This window comes from Dryobates pubescens, chromosome 2 (genome assembly GCF_014839835.1).
Source record: "Dryobates pubescens isolate bDryPub1 chromosome 2, bDryPub1.pri, whole genome shotgun sequence".
NCBI lineage: Eukaryota > Metazoa > Chordata > Aves > Piciformes > Picidae > Dryobates > Dryobates pubescens.
The window spans coordinates 23,985,228-24,007,166 of NC_071613.1; the positions used below are offsets into that span (position 1 = coordinate 23,985,228).

The following is a 21,939-nucleotide window of genomic DNA, read 5'->3' on the forward strand; positions in this document are numbered from 1 at the left end:
ACATCTTAGGAAGCTGATGGTGCCAAGTGAGTCTGCAAACCAGAAACCACAGGGGAAAGAAGAGTGCATGGAGAAAGCTAAGCATGTGAGGTATGTCCAGCAGAAAGCTAAATATGTGGTAGGAAACCTACACACCAGTGCAAAAGGCCCAGGCAAAACGAGGCTTCACCACATCTCCGACATTCCTCTATGAAGTGGTTCTGGCCCTGCCCTACCAGGCTACTCCTGTGTCACACCACTCCAAACCAGTGTTTTAAGAGTATGCTCAAATAATATCAATAGCAATTAGAGGGGAAAATCCTGATCTCACCCCCAGACCCAGTTAATTGTCGCAAAATTGATTTACTCTAATTTGACTTCTCACTCCAAATTAAATCCGCATTACTGAAGGAGGGACTGCAGGCAAACTCTCCTCGCTCACCCTCTCCCCTCCAAGACAATAAATTTAATATTGAATACACTTGGAAAAAAACCTGGCAGTTGTTGCAGGATCTATACTGAAAGATCTTTTTCCTTTTTTCCCCATCTTTTTTTTTTTTCCTTCCTGCGAGTAATTAAAAGATGCTTTTCTTGACTAATGATCCCCCTGTTTAGAAATGGGAAGTCGATACTCCTTCACCAGCAGTCAGCTTCAATTTGTCACAAGGCTCCTGAAGTTTGAGCGGCGGTTCTCAGGGCTGCCAGTAATTGCTGGAACCAATTACCAGCCTTCCAGAGCTGACCTAATCAGGGACCCACGGACACCACTGCTCAGAGGCCAGCTGGTTCCCTTTCGCTTTCACATTCACGTATGTGCCCGTGCTTGGGTTTTCTGCTGCTTCGACAACTTTTCCTGCTTGCCAAGAGCTTGTGTTTATTCATCTTTCCTGCCTGTAATCACACCGACACCCTCAGTCTGAACTTTGCCTTGTGCTACTGCTTTACTCTACACTGCTTCCTTGGGGATCCCATCGCACCTGTGCTGCCTTCCACTTTGATGCTGGAGGCCATCCAAGGTGTTGTTTTTGATCCAGGGGCACCAAATGACCTGGAGATCTGCTGACTTTATAAGCTGCCTTCCAGATTTGATGAGACTCGGTGCATGTTAACATTAGAGGACATAACAGGGCAATATATCTTTGATGAAAGCAACAGAAGTAGTGCCTTTTGCCACCTAACTCTCAGGCTCTGGGGTCCAGCTTCTCCAATCTAAGAGCCTTTCTGACCTTCAAAATGTTTCTCGTTCCCCATGACTTCCTTGGAGAAAGACTTTTAAGTGAATCTGAGTGGACTAGGGGAGGGCAGTAGCACAGTGTATTTGATGTGATTTAAGCTTGATAATGTTTCATTAGTGTACAAGATTTAAAATGCAAGCTGTACTTAAAGCCTAGTATATCTCTATTTTTATAAATACTGGTGACAGTTTCTTAAGCAAGACTTTTTAAATTGTTCCATGACCTACAGCAGCCCTTTGGCAGTACCTTCTGCAAAACATTGGTCTTTCTGTATCTCTTCACCCTTCCACCTACTCAACAGAAATGTGCATAACATCACTACAGTGATTCAGCATCAGTGTCCACTTCTCCCAAGCGGAAGGGACTGCTTCTCAAGCCATTTCAGGACTTCCAGGTTCCTTTTAGACTAGCATGTGAACAGTCCTTGAGTCTCCCAACAAGATTCAGTATTTGTAGAGCAGTCAATAACCCTTTCTGCGCCCCTAGGAAGCTTGTGGGCTGCCACTGATAGCTTCATCTCCAATAGAAAGACACAATATGAAATGGGGAAAGCCATTTATGTCTGATCCTCTCTACAAATGTCTATTAGTGGAGAGTCCATCATTCTGCTGACAACATTTGGTTCTTTAGGCATAACACAGTGGAGTCAGAAGTGTTAAGACATGCCTATCATGAGTAAACCTGTGAGAAGGTTTTATTTATCTAAGGTCTTTTACTGATGCTTTGTGCTAAGCTTTTGAATCAGTTGAGAGAATGGTTACAAAAATCTTCTGTTCTTGTTTCCAACATGCTGTTTGCAGGCACAGCCTGAAGGTCTGAGCATACATGGAAAGCCACGGAGGGTGGATTTTTAGTGGTACTCAAAACAGGAGCACTATGCAGGACAGATACAGTAAGTGGGGCTGCAGAAGGGAACAAGGATGTGAACAAGTTCAGGAGAAACCTGGAAGAAAACATGGGAGTACTTCGCTCTCCCATCTGATGGGGCTTTGGTGAGAAGTTCCTTAAAGCAGGAGCATGTTGAACATATGAACTTCCTCACACAGCAGTTCCCAGGCTCTGGCTGATCTCACAGACCACCAGCATGGGCAGAAACAGACTCCCAGAACCACCTCTCAGCTCTCTTCCACTTCAGGAGTTTTGCTGAATGTTTCTTTCTTCCCCCCTCTCCAAATACCCACGGACTCCATCCATCCTTCCTCCACCAGAACTCCAAATCTCAGCTCTCCAACATATTTCTAACTTGATTACCTTCTTGCCTCTTCCCCTTTCAGTCCCTCAACAACAGAAAAAGGGGTGTTTGTTTAAGCCTGCTTCAGGTCCATTGCAGATGCTTGTGATGATTCCTCATGCAAAGCTGCAAACAGCAGCGAGAAAATGGACCACACAGCTTCTGCCTAAAGTAGAACTTATTTCTTTGCCGCATCGTGGGCAGAAGGATTATGATGCTGGTGGAGAGCAAAGTGAAGTACAGGAGGCCCATACTTTTAAAAAACCAGACCTTTCAGATATTTATGTGAACAATATCACTTCAGCCCCTGCTGCAAAGAGTGGAAAAAATGGGAGTAGCAAAGCAAGATTACAATTGCTCTGTGGGAAAATTTGCACATAATCTCAATTCTGTTTTTTCTCATAGCTCTTCCATCATGCAAGTGTGCATTTGGACAGGTAGCTGGAAATACATATTTGTAAAATGAGTCTTTTTGTCCAAAAATGTTGTAGTTCAGGAAAGTGCGTGCAATTATGGCACTGACAAACATAACCAGCTGAATATAAACACAAAAATGTATGGAAACAAATAAGAATTAAAATAAGGTCTGAGCATGGAATATGAAGAGAACAAAGTTGACTTTTTTTTTAGAAGTAAAACTTACTTTCAAACCTAAAAACCTGAATAATTTAATTCAAATGGATGGCTCTCTTTTCATCATAGTCATATGTATTTCAAATTTTTCATGACAGCATCTTTATTTTATAAATACTAAAATAATACTGTTGCCATCTTCTCAAATTAAAAAAAAATAATCCAATTGAGTGTAAGCTTTTGCCTTTTAAAAGTCTTTAGAATTAAGGCATCTCTCCAGATCACCTCAGTAGAAGCAGCAACACATATATTTGTTAGGTGCAACAATGTAAGAACTCAAGATTAAATTAATAGTAATGACAAAAAAAAGCAATAAATTAATTTCAATCTACCTGATGAAATAATTATATTATCTAGCAATATACATGTATACACAGGCATAGAGCTTATGTATGAGCAAAACCTCTCATTTTTATATGCACAGTCATTCATCTAAGTAGCCTGATTAATGTACTGGCTTCATTCTCGAAGATGAACCAAAGGTGGCACCACAAATTCATTTTTCAGTGCTAACGAAATAATGCCGTAAGAAGAAGTTGACTTTATTATAAGCAAACAGTACACCTACTCCTACACCATAGCAGGTGGCCTAGGTATATGCTCCCAGGTTATAATTTCACTTGATCCAGTATTGGAAAAAGCAGGATCCAGAGAAACGCATCAACAAAATCAGAATGCAATGCCCTCTAACTTCTCTCACATGCAGGAGGCGAATACTGAGAGCTTAACCTCCACCGTGCTGCTTGCTACCTGGGGACCAACTAGTGTGTGGACACAGGCTGCCCTCCTGGAGCTTACCCTAAGACAATTACAACATGCTTCTGAAGACAACTTCAAAAGCTGACCCAGTTGTACAAGGTAGTCCAGAAGGTGCTCCTCCTGCCTGAACCATCCTGCGGAAACGCAGTCTGCCACAGGTCACTCAGCTTCCCTCAAACCAATATCCTAGCGAGAACTAGCAGTGTTCACACATCTCAAATCTAAAATCAGGAAAGTATTTTCAAAACAGCTTTTTTTGACACTGATCAGATAAATTAAGTATGAAAAAACCCCCACAATCTTTAGCCTTTGATAGGACAACATATCATAGATTTTCACAGGGAGGCAGGTGAAACTGTTCTCCTAGGAAACACATGTCTGCCTCCCCAGCTTACCGTTTCACATTTATCACGTTAAAAAAAGTAAGCAAGCCCACAGTTAGCAAAACTTTCAACTTCTGTGATGAGAAGCCAAAGACCTGATGGCCAGGTACAAATTCCTGGGTAAGCTCAAACTACTGAAGGCAGATTTTTAATCACAAACTTACAGCCCAAAAGCCAGGAACTTTGTGGCTGACCGAAACAAAGAAATGCATTATAGTATAATTTAGACTGAGGAATAACCCAGGCGGGAGGTTTCAGTCTCCCACTGTTCTGTCAGTCAGTCAGCTGAACAAAAAAATTGTAGAACTGTTGAGGAAACCTTCACAAGAGTGAAAAAGTAACGGGGTCACTCAACTTTTGACACCCCTCTCCTTTGACATACATTCTCACTGGGCACGCAGTGAAGATATATATATGTAATGATTTTTACAAAGGATACTCCAAGGGGGAACTTTAAAAGTCCATGTTGTAAAAAGCTGCAGCACCCTACCACCTCTGACTGAAAAGCCTAAATGAGGATTTGTGTGATCATAGCTTGCAGTTTTGGCCACGTGCAGTGTCACATACTACCCACCCACTGTGTGCCATGGGGAGATGGAGTAAGCAAGCCTACCTTGTGCAGTCTGATGAAGGTTTCATATGGCCTTGGCTGCTCTCCTCCCAGACGCTGTTTGCCAGCTCGTTCCCGATAGAAGACATCACCTTGATGAGCTCTATAGGCCAGTCATCCAGGTCGAGAGAGCGGACCCGGGAGAGGTGTGTGCCAAGGTTTCGGTGTATACCTGAGCATTCGATACATATGAGGGCTCCCAGATTCAAGCTGGCCCAGTCAGGGTCTATGGGAAAAGGGAAATAAGCAATGAGTACAATGAAATGCCCAACAAAAACATCTAGTTTATGGTGGTGGACAAAAGATTTTGGCTCCAAGGGAAAAAGAAAAAAAAAAAAAAAGATGTCCTGTCCAAATCACAGTTGGAAGATCTCCCATAAGGGTCAGATTTGACCTGTGGAAGTTCCGTTCCTTCTGAGGAGCCCTCAAGGAGCAAGGAAAGAAACAAAAAATGGGGAGGTGGGTCTCAAAGGATGTATCATTCCATCTCTAAAGAAAAAGATGAATTAGAAAGAAAAGAAGAAACAAAGAAAATATAAACACAGTGGTAGGCAGCTGAAGATAAAGTGGTGGAGGAAGTCCCTCCTTGGGAATCTAGAGCCACTCATAGCAAATTACAAGGGAAAAAGGAAGAGGGGAAAAAAAAAAGGAGCGACTAGATACAATATCTCTGTTGCTAACTATATGAACTCCCTTAATAACCATCTATATCATCACCTACATATGGCTTTTACATCTAACACACTATGGGGTATGTTTTCATCTCTAAGATCAGGGAGATAAGTACTAAGATGAAAATGTGACACTTTGAACAAGTCCCAGTTCTAGTGTACGAGCCAGAAGGATTCCACTGACACGCACACACACACACACACACAAAATAACCCCGCGAACGATAAGGCTGTGACATACCTGACAAAAGCTGGGAAATTCAAAGTCATTTCCCAAGATGGTTCGCTTTTTTTTGCCACTTTCCTGTGTTATTTAAAACTACATTTGTATGAATCTCCCTTTCTCCAACAAACACTCATTTTAACAAATGCAACAAAAGACTTATGGGAAGAATGTTTGGTGGCCCTTTTTCTCCCCCCTGCTGTCAGATCTTTTCTTCTTGACTTAGCCTGGGCCTCCTGAAGATCTAGTAGGCTATCACCAATGCCAAGCAGGAAAATGGTGATTAATTGAGAGGGCAGGCAATTTTTATTCAAATCTAAATAAAATTTAGAACTGATAGAAAATGAATTTCCTGTCTGTCTCTTCCTATTCATGGAAATGTCATTCAAAGACTCATTTTGACTTTGTGTAATCCAAAATCAAAAAGTTATTTTTGGTGGCCGACATATGCGGAAGCAAAAGATTTCCTAGGCTCTTTGCCATGTCACATTTGGCCAATAAATACGAAAGGAAAGCAGTTACTTTTAGCTGCAGAGTCCTGCATTTTATTTAAGGCATTGACTGACATTTTTCAGCCAGTTCTTAGAAATCTAAAAATATCCCCAAGAAGAAAAATCCCCATCTTATTTCGCTTGAGTAGAAAAACACATTTGATGCTTAAAAAATTCTGTCCATCCCAAGCTTTACTAGGAATACACAGCATTTCAGATCCACCCAAAAATAAGGTGAGACAAAACTCCTGCCATGCCTCTAAGGCCTTGGTAAGTCAACCATGACAAACCTCTTTCTTGCATATTTCTTTAGGTCACCTCCACCTGGCTTTGGTGTCTTGCCAGTGAAGAAAACAGAAGTGTATTTGAAACAGACTAAAAAAAACCCAATTAAAAAAATCACAACATGCTAATTTGTAGGTAAAAAACTTAAACAAATCGGGTAACAATTTTAAATTTTCAAACTGTGACTTGAAATAAAATCTCTGCTCCTGACCTGCAAAGGCCAGGGTTATCTTCACAAAAATACTACACACAATGAGCTCAAGGAAGCATAAACTCAGAGTGAAGCAAGAGAAAAAAATACCAATTAATATTTTGCCAATTACTGGGAAGTTAAAGACTTCCCAAACATCTCCATGCACTTGAGGTACATCTAATTTAGCTTTTACTGAATGAACTCTTAAAGTAGTCATCTATTTCCAGTTGACAGTGCTGGTACAATGGAATGAGTCCGCCAAAGTGATAAGCAAGCTCCATGAAATTTTGTCAAGACAGTGTTTTAAATTTCAACAGTCTGACAACACACAGCTGAGTTTGAAGGTGGCACGCTAGGAAAGGCAAGTGTTGAACTCATTATTCAGTGAAAAAATGGACTTGTTGATTTTGGTTACAACTGGAGCAAGACAGGGCTCTAATGAGGAGCTTGAACAAGCAGCATTCAATGGATTCTGGGGAAAAAACTCACAGGATGTCACTTACAACTCCTGTTTCAGTGTGTGTGCCTGAAAAATTGTTTTCAAAAGGATGCATGCTAGATGACAGAAGTCACTACTCACCAATAATTAAGGCAAATTATGGTAAACTGCCTGCTCAGGGTTGTCTCTAATTACAATTCACTGCTCCTATCTGTATCTTCCTCTTGATATATGTAGTTGAGAATTTTTAAAATTTCATGCTTGAAAATTGTGATCACAAATCTCTACTGAAAAGAAACACATGTGCTCAGAAAACCAAAACTATTCAAGCTGGGGTTTTTTTGTTTGTTTCCTTCTCTTTTTCAAGAAGACAGAAAATAAGCTTTTTTCCTGGTGATGTGATGAGTGATTCTGAATTGGAGGACGCCCAGAATACTAGCAAACATGTGGCAGGATTATCTCCAGTACATGCACATCCAAATTTGATGGCAATAGAAGGGAAAAGCCCATTCAATGCAGCTGGAGATGCTATAAAACTTTCTTTTACTTGCAATTTGACAAATAAAATGAGAGTTTTATCAGGTAACTCAATACTCCCAGGTCACAATGTTCAGCTGTCCATATTATTAAAGGTGTTTAGTTCAAGAGAACGCCTTCCCACCTTGACCTGCACCTCAGACTGACCATTTGAAGGCAAAAAGCTCTTGGAATAGAGCCTTTGTTTAGGAGAATAAACCCTCCCTACTGTGTCCTTCATCCCTTTGGACTCAAGACACCTGATGAAAGGTTTTGCCATGCTAAATCCTCATGAGCCCAGCATGTGTGAGACAGCTCTGGGCTGAGCAGAGGAAATCTCTAAAGGAAGGAGAAGAGCTAGGAAAAGAAGCATCATCTTGCAGAGTCACAGAAGAAGAGAAAAGCTTGCATCTTTACTGTTCTTTGAGAGTTGGTGGTCTTTTTTTATACTGCATATAAAGTTGAATCTATTGATGACTACATAAGCTTGCCAGGGCCACCCAAATGATTACTTCAGTGTTTGGCTCTCAAATACAAAATACACCACAGTAAGTTATTAGACTCCTGGACTACAAAACTCATGGTGAGACTCTCCCTCTTTAAGGCCTCCCTGTTTTGTTCTATAACAGAAAAACCTGGTATTTCACAGCCTCCAGATATCTCGAAAAAGTGACTCATATTTATCCTCTCGTCTGCTATTAAAGCAATAAGACTGGAAGAGCTAAAATTCTTCAGAGGCAGAAATTCATCTGGGTTTGCCTAATCAGTTTGAACATCTTCAGTGCCTTCTCCAGATAGAAGCCAGTATTGTAACTCCAATGCTCTGGAAAAAGGCAACATAATTTTTGTTCTGAAACACCAAGTGAAATCTTGTTGGGTAAAAACTTCAGCACCTAAAGAGCATTTTGCCACATCTATTGCTCTGGGATTGGAACAATAAAAAAGGCACTTTGAAAAACTTCAGCCTGAGACCGCCAAAGGGCCAGAAGGCTGCTGGCACACAGATGCTGCTGGTACCACTGCTGCCGATTAACATACAACAAGGCAGAAATTCCCTGGTGAAACAAAGTGCTGTGATGAAGTGCTAAAAAGGCAAAGAGCTCTAGAAAGAGGAAGAATGAGACTTCTGAAGTGGAAGATTGATGGCTCTTGAATAGAGCTGAGGGACAGCAACATCTCATATTCCTTTGCTCCCAAACATCTGTCTTTGTGAAGATGCAAACTATGTAAGCTTTCCACAAGAGCACTAGTGTTTGTAATGCTAAATGCTCAGGGGGTAAGGACTTGCTCAGGCAAGGCAGAAAGGGAGAGAAGGAACTAAAGCAAAACCCGTCAGAAAAAGCAAAAGGCTGAGGTTCACCTCATATGTGTGTTTCAATTTTAACATACAATCGGAAATACCTCAAATTTTTCAGCAGGAATGATGATGGCCTTAAAATTAGGAAGGCCACATGGCAAGAAGAGTCAAAGAGGTTATACATTTCTCCAAGAATGCCAACAATTAAGAAGTTCCAGTTTAGATTCCAAAATGACCCCTGCACATCAAAAGCTACATAACAGAGTTAAGCGTGGCCAAAAAAGGGCAGTCCCCCTCTGCCGTCTCCCAGCAACATGTTCTTGGCACATCTCTCCTGCTGGCACAACACACGGGTGGTCAGCTTGACCAGTGAAACAATTTGGATGAAAACCAACCTGGCTGAAATAGACTGGGGAAAAAAAAAAAAGAAAAAGAAAAAAAAAATTAATAAGGCTGCTTTCTTGCACAATCACATTCCTGACTCAACATCTACCTGCTGCACAAATACTGGGGGTACTTGTGTGACTGGGGAGAAAAACACACACCGTGGAGATAGTGTGGACTCTGGGTAGAGCTGAAATGAATCATGGATACAGTAGAAGGACATGTGTGGGTATGAGAAGTTGTCTGCAGTGAAAGGATCTTATGATCCCCTTCTGCCTGGGTGACCACTTAGCAGGGTCTAGGAAAATGCCACCCATAGCTGTACAGACATACTGAAGCAGAAATCAGTAACACTTCCATTGTGGTCTGCTCACAGAAAGCAGTGAGTACTTCAAATGAGCTAAATATACATCTAGGTCACTTGAAGATCCTGTTCTTCTCATATACAGCACAGCATCTTATATGCCTTTTACTTGAAGTGTACCAAAGCTTCAGTGTAAATCTGAACAACTTTGAGGTTGATATGCAAGAAAACCAACAAATAAGAGTCACTTAGGGCTGTATATGTTTAAATACCAGCCAAAGCAGCATTTTGCCTTGTTTATTGTGTGCTGGATTACCAGACAGTGGAACATAAAGATGGTAATTTATCAGCGTTGTTATAATTTCTCTTTGTCAGCAAGAAGTCCCTGTGAAATTTCTCTTCGGAATCTCCCTCCAGCAGGTCAACAAGATTTTCTGTCAGCACCCCAGTCCTGATGCTCAAAGCCTGTTGCAGCCAGGGCTCACATTCCTGTGTGCTGAACCACCAGGGACAGGGTAGCTACCTTTGCTCTTCATCAGTTTCCTATGGACAGTGTACGAATATCTGAGAGTGTGTGTAATAGAAAAGAATTAACCAGGCTGGAAAAGACTTTTGAGGTCATTGAGTCCAACCTATCATCCAACACCATCTAATCAACTAAAACATGGCACCAAGCACCCGATCCACTCTCTTCCTAGTGATGGTGACTCCACCACCTCCCTGGGCAGCCCATTCCAATGGCTAATCACTCTTTCTATGAAGAACTTCTTTCTAACATCCAGCCTAAACTTCCCCTGGTGCAGCTTGAGACTGTGCCCTCTTCCTCTGGTGCTGCTTGCCTGGGAGAAGAGACCAACCCCCACCTGGCTACAGCCTCCCTTCAGGTAGTTGTAGCAGTAAGGTCCTGAGCCTCCTCTTCTCCAGGCTAAGCAACCCCAGCTCCCTCAGCCTCTCCTCATAGGGCTTGTGTTCCAAACCCCTCACCAGCTTTGTTGCCCTTCTCTGGACACATTCCAGCAACTCGACATCTTTCCTAAACTGAAAGGCCCAGAACTGGACACAGAACTCAAGATGTGGCCTAACCAGTGCTGAGTACAGGGGCAGAATGACCTCCCTGCTCCTGCTGGCCACACTGTTCCTTATATAGGCCAGGATGCCATTGGCCTTTTTGGCCACCTGGGCACACTGCTGGCTCATGTTCAGCCTACTATCGACCAGCACCCCCAGGTCCCTTTCTGCCTGGCCGCTCTCCAGCCACTCTGACCCCAGAAGATGCAAGTAAAATTAGTCTGTATATAAACCAAATTTTGATGGTATGGAAAAATATTCTTTTTTAAAAATAGATTTTAAAACAGCTGTTAATGTGCTAACCATCTTCTCTTCAAGACCTCTAGGGATGAGGCAAGGGATAACAGCTTTGTTTGCTAGATGACCAAATCAGCCCCATTGCTATCTGTTCAGATAGCAAATCCATTGTGCAAAAGCATTTGCACTTCTGTACGAATGTTCACTTTAAAGTTAACTGAGATGTCAAAATGGTTTGGACCAGCACTCAAAACAGCAAATCTTTTAAAAAATGGTTAATTATACCCAAATTAAAATAAATTAGTATTTTCCCATTTTAAGCACATGTGAAAATCTCACAAAAGTTCTGACTTTCAAATATCAAAGAAATAAAAATGCACAAGTCCTCCATCCTTCTGCTTCTACAACTAATTGCTTTGGAGCAACAGTACTTCCTTTTTGTGGCTTTGTTGCAAACCCCTGGAACTAAAGAGCACCAGAATAATGACCTCAGCCGGGGTTAGTGAGGTGAACCACAGCTCAAAGTATTCTCAAGAACACTTTTCTGAACACTAAGTATATGTTTTAAAAAATAAAAAAAGGGAAAGAAACATAAAGGGGAGAAAAAAAAAAAATCCCAGATCTAGTATCCAGATATAATGAGAAATGACTGATTTCTTCTGACAAGTAACCATAAAAAAAAACCAAACCAAAAAAAACACCAATCAAGTTCTACCTCTTTGAACATACTGCCATGGCACATGTGCCCTCTCCATACAAAAAAAGGAAGAAAATTGAGGTAACTGATGTCAAACAGCAAACATCTTTTTCCTTTTTTTCAAAGAGAAGTAAGGAAATGCTGATACTTAATATGGCATGTGAAACAAGGGGAAAGAAACCAAGCCTGATGAAGTAAACTCCACAACTAAGACGAAATGTGCAAGCAACATATGAAATGTAATATCCAAAAAGAGAAAGTCCATGGTGGGCATTCATCTAAGTCTCAGCTGAGGAGAAGAGGTCAATTTTCTGAAATCACGTGGCTGTACTTACTCTGTGCTTCACAGTCCACGCAGTGGGAATTGCCTCTGATGTTCCTTATGGACTGAAGTGCCATGGCCTCATTCTGACTCGTCAGGCGGGACTGTGTAAATTAAAGGAACTGCATTAGTAAGAAATAACCCCCCAAAAAATTGCATGGCACAAATGGCAGCCGAATAAGCAGTAAAATACAAAGTTTTGACCCAAACTGAATGAATGAGATCAAGGAACCTCAAATGCTTGATTTGCCTCTCAACAAATTGTGATCCTTTGACATGTGCAAATCCATGCCTGCCAAGAAGGGACACTGTTATGGTTTAAGACGCAGCTGTTGGCTGAGCTCCCACAGTCTGCTCATACACAGACTTCTATTTGCTCTCATGTTTCTTCATGGCTCAGAATTTTTCCCTAGGCTTTCTCTATCCTGTGCTGGAGCTCCCAGCATTTTGAGGTCTTCAGTTTGGATTCTAACAAGTAGGGAGACCACACAGAGGAAAACTGAGCTTGAAAGTCAACCCTTCTACTCCAAAAGAACAGCAGTCACAGTGTAGGTTTGCTTCTTCAGATAAATTAGATATGAATATTAATTTATAAAACCAATTCCTTTTATTGATGTGTATGCTTTTGATAATGAAGACTAAGGGCTGGTTTGCAAAAGCAGCTGAAACCTTTTTATCATCAAAAGGTCAGATTTAATCATACAGCTCCCATTTAAATTCTCTCCATGATGACCTGCTGATGACCTCTACTTAGACCTGGAGAGACTATCACGATTTACAACTGGCTCAGCCCTGTCTAACTAAACTGTCTCATGGACCCTCTGAGAAGAAAACTGCTCTCTGAGAAGAAAACTGATAGCTGTAGCAAGTGATGGACTCTTTGCAATGAATTGATTTAAGCAAGATGAGGACTAGGTCTTAATGTATGGCCATGTGGAATTTGTCCTCCTGATCTATTATGGAGGGTCATGTACTAAAGCTGTCCAGCTAACTGCACTTTGCTTTCCCACTTATTTCTTCTGACATGTTTTGAGACCTCAGTAATATTTCATAGAAGTATGCTTCACAGCCACTTACTAGCCATACTTTATCCTTTTTTATGTTAGTATTTTTATAGAGGTCTTAGTGCACAAATTTCCTCTTTTGTGCTCCTTTAACATAGGTACTAGAAAGTGTAAATCTGTGAAAGGTAAGAAAATATGTAAGCAGTGATTTTTCTTGATCTCAGAAATACATATTGAAAACAGTACTTTTTGAAAACAAAATAGGAAGTTAATTATGTGATGATGAAGATAATTACTGGTGCCTGATCTACTCTGGTAGATCAGGGCAATGCAAGCAGGCATTCCCTTCTGACTATGAGTCTTCTCCTTGCAAAAGAAAATCATTAAAGACAACTGTTAGGTGGATAATGTTAACAATTATTGCCTATTTCTGTCCCTGTACTACTACTCAACACCTCACTCTCTACTTGTGAGGAGTTTGCAGATACATAGAGTCAAGAAGCATAAGTTCTCCCAAACTTCCAAAAATAAGCAATGGCTGAGGAAGTCTCAGCTTTTAAACATTTATTTTGACAGGAAAGGAGAACAAATTACTTCTGTCACCATATGAAAGCACTGCAAGGTAGAAGGGCTCTTCCTCTTAGGCCATGTTCTTTCCCTAGAAAGCTTTGATGAACTGTTTCAGGCTTTGCTTTGTGTTACATCATTTAAGGCAGAAAACCATTTAAAAAATTAATTTTGTGTAATAGAAGAACCACATACACTTTGATCTCTGCGATTTGTATTACTTCACCATGGCAGAATGCTATGGCTCAGTTCTGCTATGCGATAGATTTAACTAGAGATTTGGCTAGTAAATAAGCTGGTTTTAGGGTCTGCCTTCACTCTTCTCCAAGACTGGCTTTTCTTGAAGGGCCTTCTGCAGAGCTCTAACCTGAAACAAACCTGAATGTGCAACAGTGACTGCACTATACAGCTTCTCTGTAGGGAGAGTCCATGACCAACCCTCAGGTTTCATTGAAAATTTTCAGAGTACTATCAAGGGCAAAAAAGATAATCCAGAAGTTCCTGCTGTAAAAAAACAAACTGTAGAACAGGCTACAGCACCAGCTGTCCTGAAATATCTGAGGTATGCCTGCAGCTCCAATGCTGTTCTCTCATGTATGCAACACATGCAAGTCTCTAGGAGTACAGGTTTAAAACTCCAGAGTTCTTGATTTTGCTTTCATCTTAATGATCTTGCTGCTTACCTTGTTCTTGCTGCTTTCACATGACTGTAAGCTGGCCAAGATCTGACTCTCTATGGCTTGTACCCACGCATCTCTTTCTTCATATGTGGTAGCTTCAAAGTGCCAAGTCTGGCCAGTGAGAGAGACAATGATAAACTCAAAGTTTTCTTCTTGTTCTGAAAAAAATACACAATAGGAAGGAAAGATTAAGTTGAAGGATATGATAGCTAGGGCTAAACCATCTTGGTTGACAAGCATTTCTGTAAGGTAATGAGCAAACCCATAAATAGGCACACAAGGTTTGAGGCTGGTTATGTCTAACTACCCTGCAGCTGCCCAATGCAGCAGGAAGTGTCTCATGGATCCACTGCTGCTTGTCTCCAAATGTCATGCAGATAAAGTGCTTTTTCAGGTAAGTATTCAGCTCCTGTGTGCATTTGTGAGTTTGGAATGGGGTCTCTACCTCTCTCAAACACAAAGTGGCTAACAAGCATTATTTAGATTTAAACCTGAGGTGTTAAGAGCTACATAATGTAAAGATCAAAATGTCACAAAATAACTTAGATGAATGGACTGTAAAGAGATGACAATACCAAAAATGGGATGATCTACACTCTTCCTTCAAGTAGTTTTTTACATGCACAGATATATTAAAGGTGAATGAGCACATGTTCTTCTCTACAGCATAAATACACTGGGTTATAACACAGGATTAAAATCACTTCAACCTATTCAACATTCACGTTCAACATAGGAGATGAGAAAATGAGCTGAGAAGCTAGCAGAAAGGGTCAAAGAAATATCCTCAGGGCTACTAGAGTATATAAGGACAAGTATTCAGGCCAGAGGACTGCAGCATATGAAAACATCAGCGGAACTGAACTAAAGGGACACACGCTTTAACTACATATGGGACACCAAAGTCAAATTAAAAAAATCAAGGAAGCTGAAGCAGACTGAGTAGAATTAGGAAGGGCAGGCATGAAAGGAAAAGAATAATAGAGCACAAAGTTCTGGTGAACGTCAGCCATAATGGGCTTTAGAAAGAACATTTATATTCACTTGTCTGCTAATGACTTATTATACATTCAGAGCCATGAAACTTCTGCATTACCTTGTCATCCATAAGCATGCAAAGATAAGTGACAAATCTAGCACTAGCTTTAAAGACAGTACAGCTGTTTGCTGGCAGTCGTTCTCTCAACCTGTGGGTCAACCGATTTTCTTTGATAAACTCTGTGCTAGGGAGGCCAGTGCCCACATTGCTTTAATGATGCCTCAAAAAAATAACAGGTTACTTTGCACCTTTAGGTAAGAATAAACATGGAAGTGAAGGTTATTTCCAGGTGCATGAGCTGCATGAAACAGCAGTTTCACCAAAAAACCCCCAGCAAAACAGTGTAGGAATAGGAAGATAAGAGAAATGATGCAACTGTACAGCTGTAGTAGTTTTTACTTCAGCAACACTGTGTTAAAAACAAACAGGTAACAAAATAATCCAAAATGCTATGAGTAGATCATGGAAAAAGCCACATTTGTCAAACAAAGTTTCTGAAAATTCATGAGGAAGATGTAAGAGGAACTATGCCACAATAAAGGACATGATGTTCAGCTCTGTGTGCCATCTCCTGTAGGACAACACAATTATGGTCTTCTAGTTACACAGCAGTGGTATGGTGTATGGACAGCAGGCAGGTACAGGCACATTATGCATATGTTCAAGAAAACAGGGAATGATGCTAAGGGAAGAGAATGTGAAAAACTGAATCCCACCTGAAGGAGTCCCCGCAGAATCCCATTTAGGAAACAGACACCTTGAAATGGATTTTAAGTGATAAAACATAGTACTCCTGAAGTCTTACTAAGGAGATTTCCAAATAGCATTTAGAAAAACCTTCTATAAAAATTACTGAGTGTGGGTGGTGCTGAGCCAGGAGGATTGTTATGGCAGGGACCCCACAGTACACAGTATCACACAGGCCCTTTTCAGTCTCACTCCATTTTCTGCACCTCAGTTGAGCCTTTCTCCCACAGCCCTTCTCCACTTGCAGCTCTGCTCCAGCTTGGATTGAATTTGCTTTGCCCCTGTCTCCCCTGACCATACGCCATACCACTCCTACGCAAGGCAAAGGTTTTGTGCAAGCTGAAGGACATGCCTACTTGAGAAAACAGTTATTTTGCTGCCCCAAGTTAAAAATTCCCCACATCTCATTTTGAAGCAGGGAGGAGGCCATGAGGGGATATAAAGACAGAAGAGGGCAACAAGAGAGGAGACTCCTCCAGCAGACTGACAAGGTTGACTTCTCAAAGCATTATAACTCAACAGAAATGCATAGTATGTAACTAATACTCCACAAGTATATATTCTGTATCTTTAGAGAGTTTCTTTGCACTACTCCAAGCATTAACCCAGTACTGCCAGGTCACCACTAAACCATGTCCCTCAGCATCACATCTTCACTTTTTAAAATACCTCTAGGGACAGTGACTTCACTTTCCTGGGCAGCCAATTCCAATGCTTTACCACCCTTTCTGTGAAGAAATTTTTCCTTGTGTCCATCCTAGATGTCCACTGCTGCAACTTGAGGCCGTTTGCTCTTGTCCTAGTACTTGCAACTTGGGAGAAGAGACCTGTCCCAGCTCACCTCAGCATTAGAGTATTAGGTGACTTTTCAGCACTACAGTTCTAGTTCTAGTATATACATCAAGCTGTAGCATCATTTAATCCTCCATCTACTATTAGCCACTAATCCTGACCACATACATGATGTTGGTTTGCCCAAGGGCTCATGAGAAATAGACTCTGCAATCCAGCCAGTGTACTGATTAAAAGTGATGCTGAGACGCCATGCTTGCAGTGGTACCTCTGCAAGCTTTGTTTCTAGAAACACTGAACAAAGCTACATCCTTGCTTATGCGACACTGATGGCAGAGGACACAAACCCAGCTATTCAGGCGAGTGGAGTGCAAAGTCAGAAAACACCTCCAGACATTTCCTGTGGTCACTCTTTTATACACTCAAGTCTCCTTTTCCCAAAGGAGAGGCTCCTGTGTTTCATCTCCTGACCTTTTCTGCTGTGATCAGCTGACACCACGACAAAAGCTGTAAAGTCCTTGCATAGCCTTTGTGGCTCAGGATCATAAAGCCCACGCAATATGCCAGTGAGTTTGTCCTGGTACAGCCCCGCCTTGGCTTACAAGGCCTGCAGCATGTTTTACATCTGGGCTGGAAGGACATTTTAAGTTCATCAGTAAGTTAGCTGAAAACTTGGTCAGTGTTCTTCATGTACCATCAGCCATAAGTTTTCACTCTCTGAGAGTCACTGAAGCTTCAGGTTCACTCTGTGAAAAGCTCAGATGAAAAGCCACTGTGCCAGTTGAAAGTGTGTTCAGTAATACATTTCATGCTTACATACACCAAATATTCTTTCGGCAAGGGCAGTTGTGAAACAAAGCCTCAGAGCCTGCTCCATGTCACCCACAGGGCAATGTCTGCAAAAGATGAGTGGCAAATGGGTACATCCTGTAAGCACCAAACAGGCAAATCCAGGCAGCAGAATGAAACTGTTCAGTTTTACTCTTCAGTAAAATTATCAGTTGTGCTATTTAAATCCCTGTGAGCCCAATCACAAAATTTTATTAAACAGTTTTCCATGTTTAACAGTTATTCACAGGAAGGTCCACTATAATAGTATTTTAGCACCATCAACCTGTCGAAATCAACCTGCCCAATTACTCCAAACTACATTAATAACACCAGATATTACGCTAATTGTGTCCAGTTTCTATGCAGACGAGGTCCCATGGGGCTAATTTTGCATTCTCAGGGGCAAGCAACTCAGCCATCAACCTGATTTCACTAGGAATCCCTCCTCATTACATAGTCCAGGCTGTCAAACTTTTTTTTTTTTTTTTTTCAAAAAAAGGTTAATGGGCCAATCAGTCATCAATTATTTCCTGGAAGGCCAGGAGACAAAGGGTTAAAGTGCAAAAAGCCAGCCGCAACTGATTTCCATTTAGAAGTTATTATCAACAGGAGAGGTCTGCAATTTTGTTGTTGTTTGCTTTGCCTTCTTTTTTTTTTTTTTTAAGTGGGAAAGGGTGGATAGGATGGGAAATGAGCTACATCTGTAAGATGATCATCATCATCATACAGAACCTATAATAGAATAGAATAAACCAGGTTGGAAGAGACCTTCAAGATCATCACGTCCAACATATCATCCAACACCACCTAATCAACTAAACCATGGCACCAAGCACCCTATCAAGTCTCCTCCTAAACACCTCCAATGATGGTGACTCCACCACCTCCCCAGGCAGCCCATTCCAATGGGCAATCACTCTCTCTGTGTAGATCTTCTTCCTAACATCCAGTCTGGCACAGCTTGAGACTGTGTCCTCTTGTTCTGGTGCTGGTAGCCTGGGAGAAGAGACCAGCCCCTGTCTGTCTACAGCCTCCCTTCAGATAGTTGTAGAGGGCAATAAGGTCTCTCCTGAGCCTCCTCTTCTCCAGGCTAAGCAACCCCAGCTCCCTCAGCCTCTCCTCATAGGGCTTGTGTTCCAAACCCCTCACCAGCTTTGTTGCCCTTCTCTGGACACAATCCAGCAAGTCAACATCTTTCCTAAACTGAGGGGCACACAATAGGACACAGTACTCAAGGTGTGGCCTAACCAGTGCTGAGTACAGGGGCAGAATGACCTCCCTGCTCCTGCTGGCCACACTGTTCCTGATACAGGCCAGGATGTCATTGGAGCATAAGAGGTGTGGTTTCTTTCTTTCTTTCTTTTTTTTTTTTTTAAGTGGAAGCAGGTAGGCAACCAGTGACTTCTAGGAAAACCACCACACCACATCAGTTCCAAGAATAGAATAGAATAGTATAGACCAGGTTGGAAGAGACCTTCAAGATCATCGCGTCCAACCCATCATCCAACACCATCTACACAATACCACTGTTAATGCTGCATATACTGTTTCACTAGTACCTTTCCCTAGTAAAGTTACTGCATTTAACCTGTGTTGACATTTATTTTGCTCTGCCAAAAGACAGACACTGCTACAAGCCCACCCAACCCACTTATGGAAAACAAGATATACAACTTCTTAGAAGCAAAGGATTGTATAAGGGAAAACAAACATTTGGACATGGTCTTACTGCATTCCTGTACCGATGCCTGTGTTTATTGCATGCAACAGAGATCTGATTTAGGAAACTACACTCAAAATAACTACAGGATACAATTAGTCTGTAACTTGTTCCAGAGAAGTCAATTAAGTCTATTAAAATGTAGGGAAGACACATGTCCAGAAGTGCTTATGCCTTTTGGTATCCTGTAAGCGTGGTTCTAAATGGCATGCATGTATCAGTTTGTTCACAACTCCCACATCTTTTGTTTTCAATATTAAGAACTGGATAAATAGTTACCAACACCTTAGACCAGTGGTTGGTAACCACAAGCAGTCTGAAGTCAACAGAAGACAAGGGCCCCTTTTCATCAGACATTGCAATCTAAAATTAAATCCATTCAAAATGTTTCTTTTTAAACAGAAAAAATATTTCTACTTTCCCATGAGTATCAAACAATGATTTGCCAGGCTCATGGTTTATCTCACAGGCATATATGAATATTTTGCCAGAATCAGAGATAAAACTGGATCTTCTGGCTTCCAAGGCAACTAGCATCTTTCACTAGGTGCCAGATCGTGCATTTGCATCTTTGCCCAACGTAGCTATCGTCAGAGGATCCTGGTGCTGCTGCTAATTAAGAGTAACTCACTGTGCACATCTGGTGGATGATGCTGCTCACACAGGAAACACTTTCCAGCAGCAAGAAGTCAAGTGCAGAACCAAAAGATTCTCCATGGCATATTTCAAACACCCGTGAATCCTCTTCAAGAGTTGAGGTTACAGCTTGAAACCTAGTCAAGCCTGCCTCAAGTAACACTGAGACCTATTTAAACTCCCCCTTTATCACACCCTCCTCCCGCTCTCAAAAATCACTTCTGCTCAAGCACTCCTTAATAACCCTTCATCTTATCAAAAGGATGAGAATGAAACACTGCTGAGGTGCCCTAGTCATCCACATTAGATGTTTACAATAAACAATGTGTTTACAGCAAAGGCACGTGTTATTTATGAACTATATAATGTTAACTATTGTTCCCTTTTGCCATTTGGTGCAAATTATCCTTGTAACTTGGAAGATAAGTATGTTTATTAGCAGCCTCAATTAAGGAAATATTTGTGCCATGTCCCACTGGGCATGACTATGCTAATACTTCTCTCCCCTTTCCAAACCCAGTGTCTAAATCTAATTAGTTTTGAAAATCAACCCTATCAGGACAATATAGCTCAGCTATCGGTTGCCCACAGCTCCTGATACTGTATTCCACTGAAAGAATTTTTCAGTGCTACTGTTTTAGTGCTACCCATGAGTGACAAACTGGTGCTGAGAGGTTGGTTTCTAGCTTAAGGGAATAAGTCCCTTGTGGCATATGTACTTCTTGTTTTGTTTGGGTGCCATGCCAACACAGTTCAAAGACATCCGTGAAGTGATTTTTAACTTCAGTTCACAAAATGTGAGTCCACACTGAGATTTGATGTCTCAAGCCCACGGTTTACTTTTTACATTATCTGTGTTTCAAAGCTGAAGACCTTGCTTAACTGAGAGGTGCTGTGAAGCTCAGTCTACTGGGCAGAGCTTATCTCAGGTGCTCTGAAATGCCTCCTCCTCCACCTGCTGTAGGCACAGCACCGTAACACCAACAGCATCACTGACTTTTCAACAGAAGGCAGGCTGGGAGTTCATGAACAAGCAGCAACTCCAATGCAGCACTATTTTAACATATGTACATATGTCATATATGTAACCACGAACAGTGGGAAAATGAGGATGCAGTATCTTTATGCATCTTAAACCACAACAGGCAGAGCACAGCCATCTAATTTCTTAAAGATACTCCCTTCCCCTGTGCTGCAAAATCTGTTGGTATAGGTAAAATAATTCTGTATTTTCATAATGCTGTGATGATAGCAGGTGTAAGTGACTCCAGCTTTCTTAAAACCAGAGCAGGGTCTGTTTTAATTATAACACACTGATACCTCAAACTTTTACCCTAGAGAAGCAAAGCATTGCTCAAAGTGTGGCCACCTGTGATAAGGAGCAGGTGGGACTTTTTTAGTTGTCAGTGGTTCCCCAGAGGGGAAAAAAAAATCTAAACTCTGAAAACTAAAGAGATTTAGATCAACTTCAAAATTGAAGGAAGTAAAATGTCTTGGAATCACACAAATCTGACAAAGGAACAGCAGAGAACATAGCTTTACAATGGCCCACTTCTCTCTGCCCTCCTCAGAAGTCAGAGTCCTTCAGCTGTGATTTTACACATCTGTGAAAATCCTCCCTTTCCTTACTCCTCTGACTAGGATAGAACCATCAGGAATGCAGTACTCCGGCTATCAAGTAACCCGGAAAGAGGAGGCACACTCAGCTTTGCACATGTACAGCAAACGTGACCCTGTGAAAGCAGAAGAGACCACCATGCTGAGGACCATGCAAGCACCTGCAAAACAGTTCAGCACCTGAGCTGTGAATTTCTCCATCTTAATCTAAGATTTTGCTACCGGGAAGCACACAGAATGCCTAAAAATGATAAGATCAGCAATTAAAATTCTTGGAGAAGCTGCTTTCTGCCTCAGCCTTTCAAAACTGGGAGTGCACACTACAGAAATGATTTTAGTCTGTAAAAAG

The 21,939-nt window shown here is 41.4% G+C and overlaps 1 protein-coding gene across 8 annotated transcripts in view; it reads right to left on the reverse strand.

Moving 5' to 3' along the window:
* Window positions 1-21,939, reverse strand: part of AGAP1 (ArfGAP with GTPase domain, ankyrin repeat and PH domain 1) — a 389,866-nt gene that overhangs the window by 34,063 nt on the left and 333,864 nt on the right. For all 8 annotated transcript variants that reach the window (XM_054172086.1, XM_054172080.1, XM_054172073.1 and 5 more), the window contains 3 exons: window positions 14,212-14,366; window positions 11,971-12,061; window positions 4,834-5,056 (listed from right to left, as the gene is read on the reverse strand). In XM_054172086.1, coding sequence (XP_054028061.1) covers window positions 4,834-5,056; window positions 11,971-12,061; window positions 14,212-14,366 — 469 coding nt within the window. The remainder of the gene's footprint in view (window positions 1-4,833; window positions 5,057-11,970; window positions 12,062-14,211; window positions 14,367-21,939) is intronic.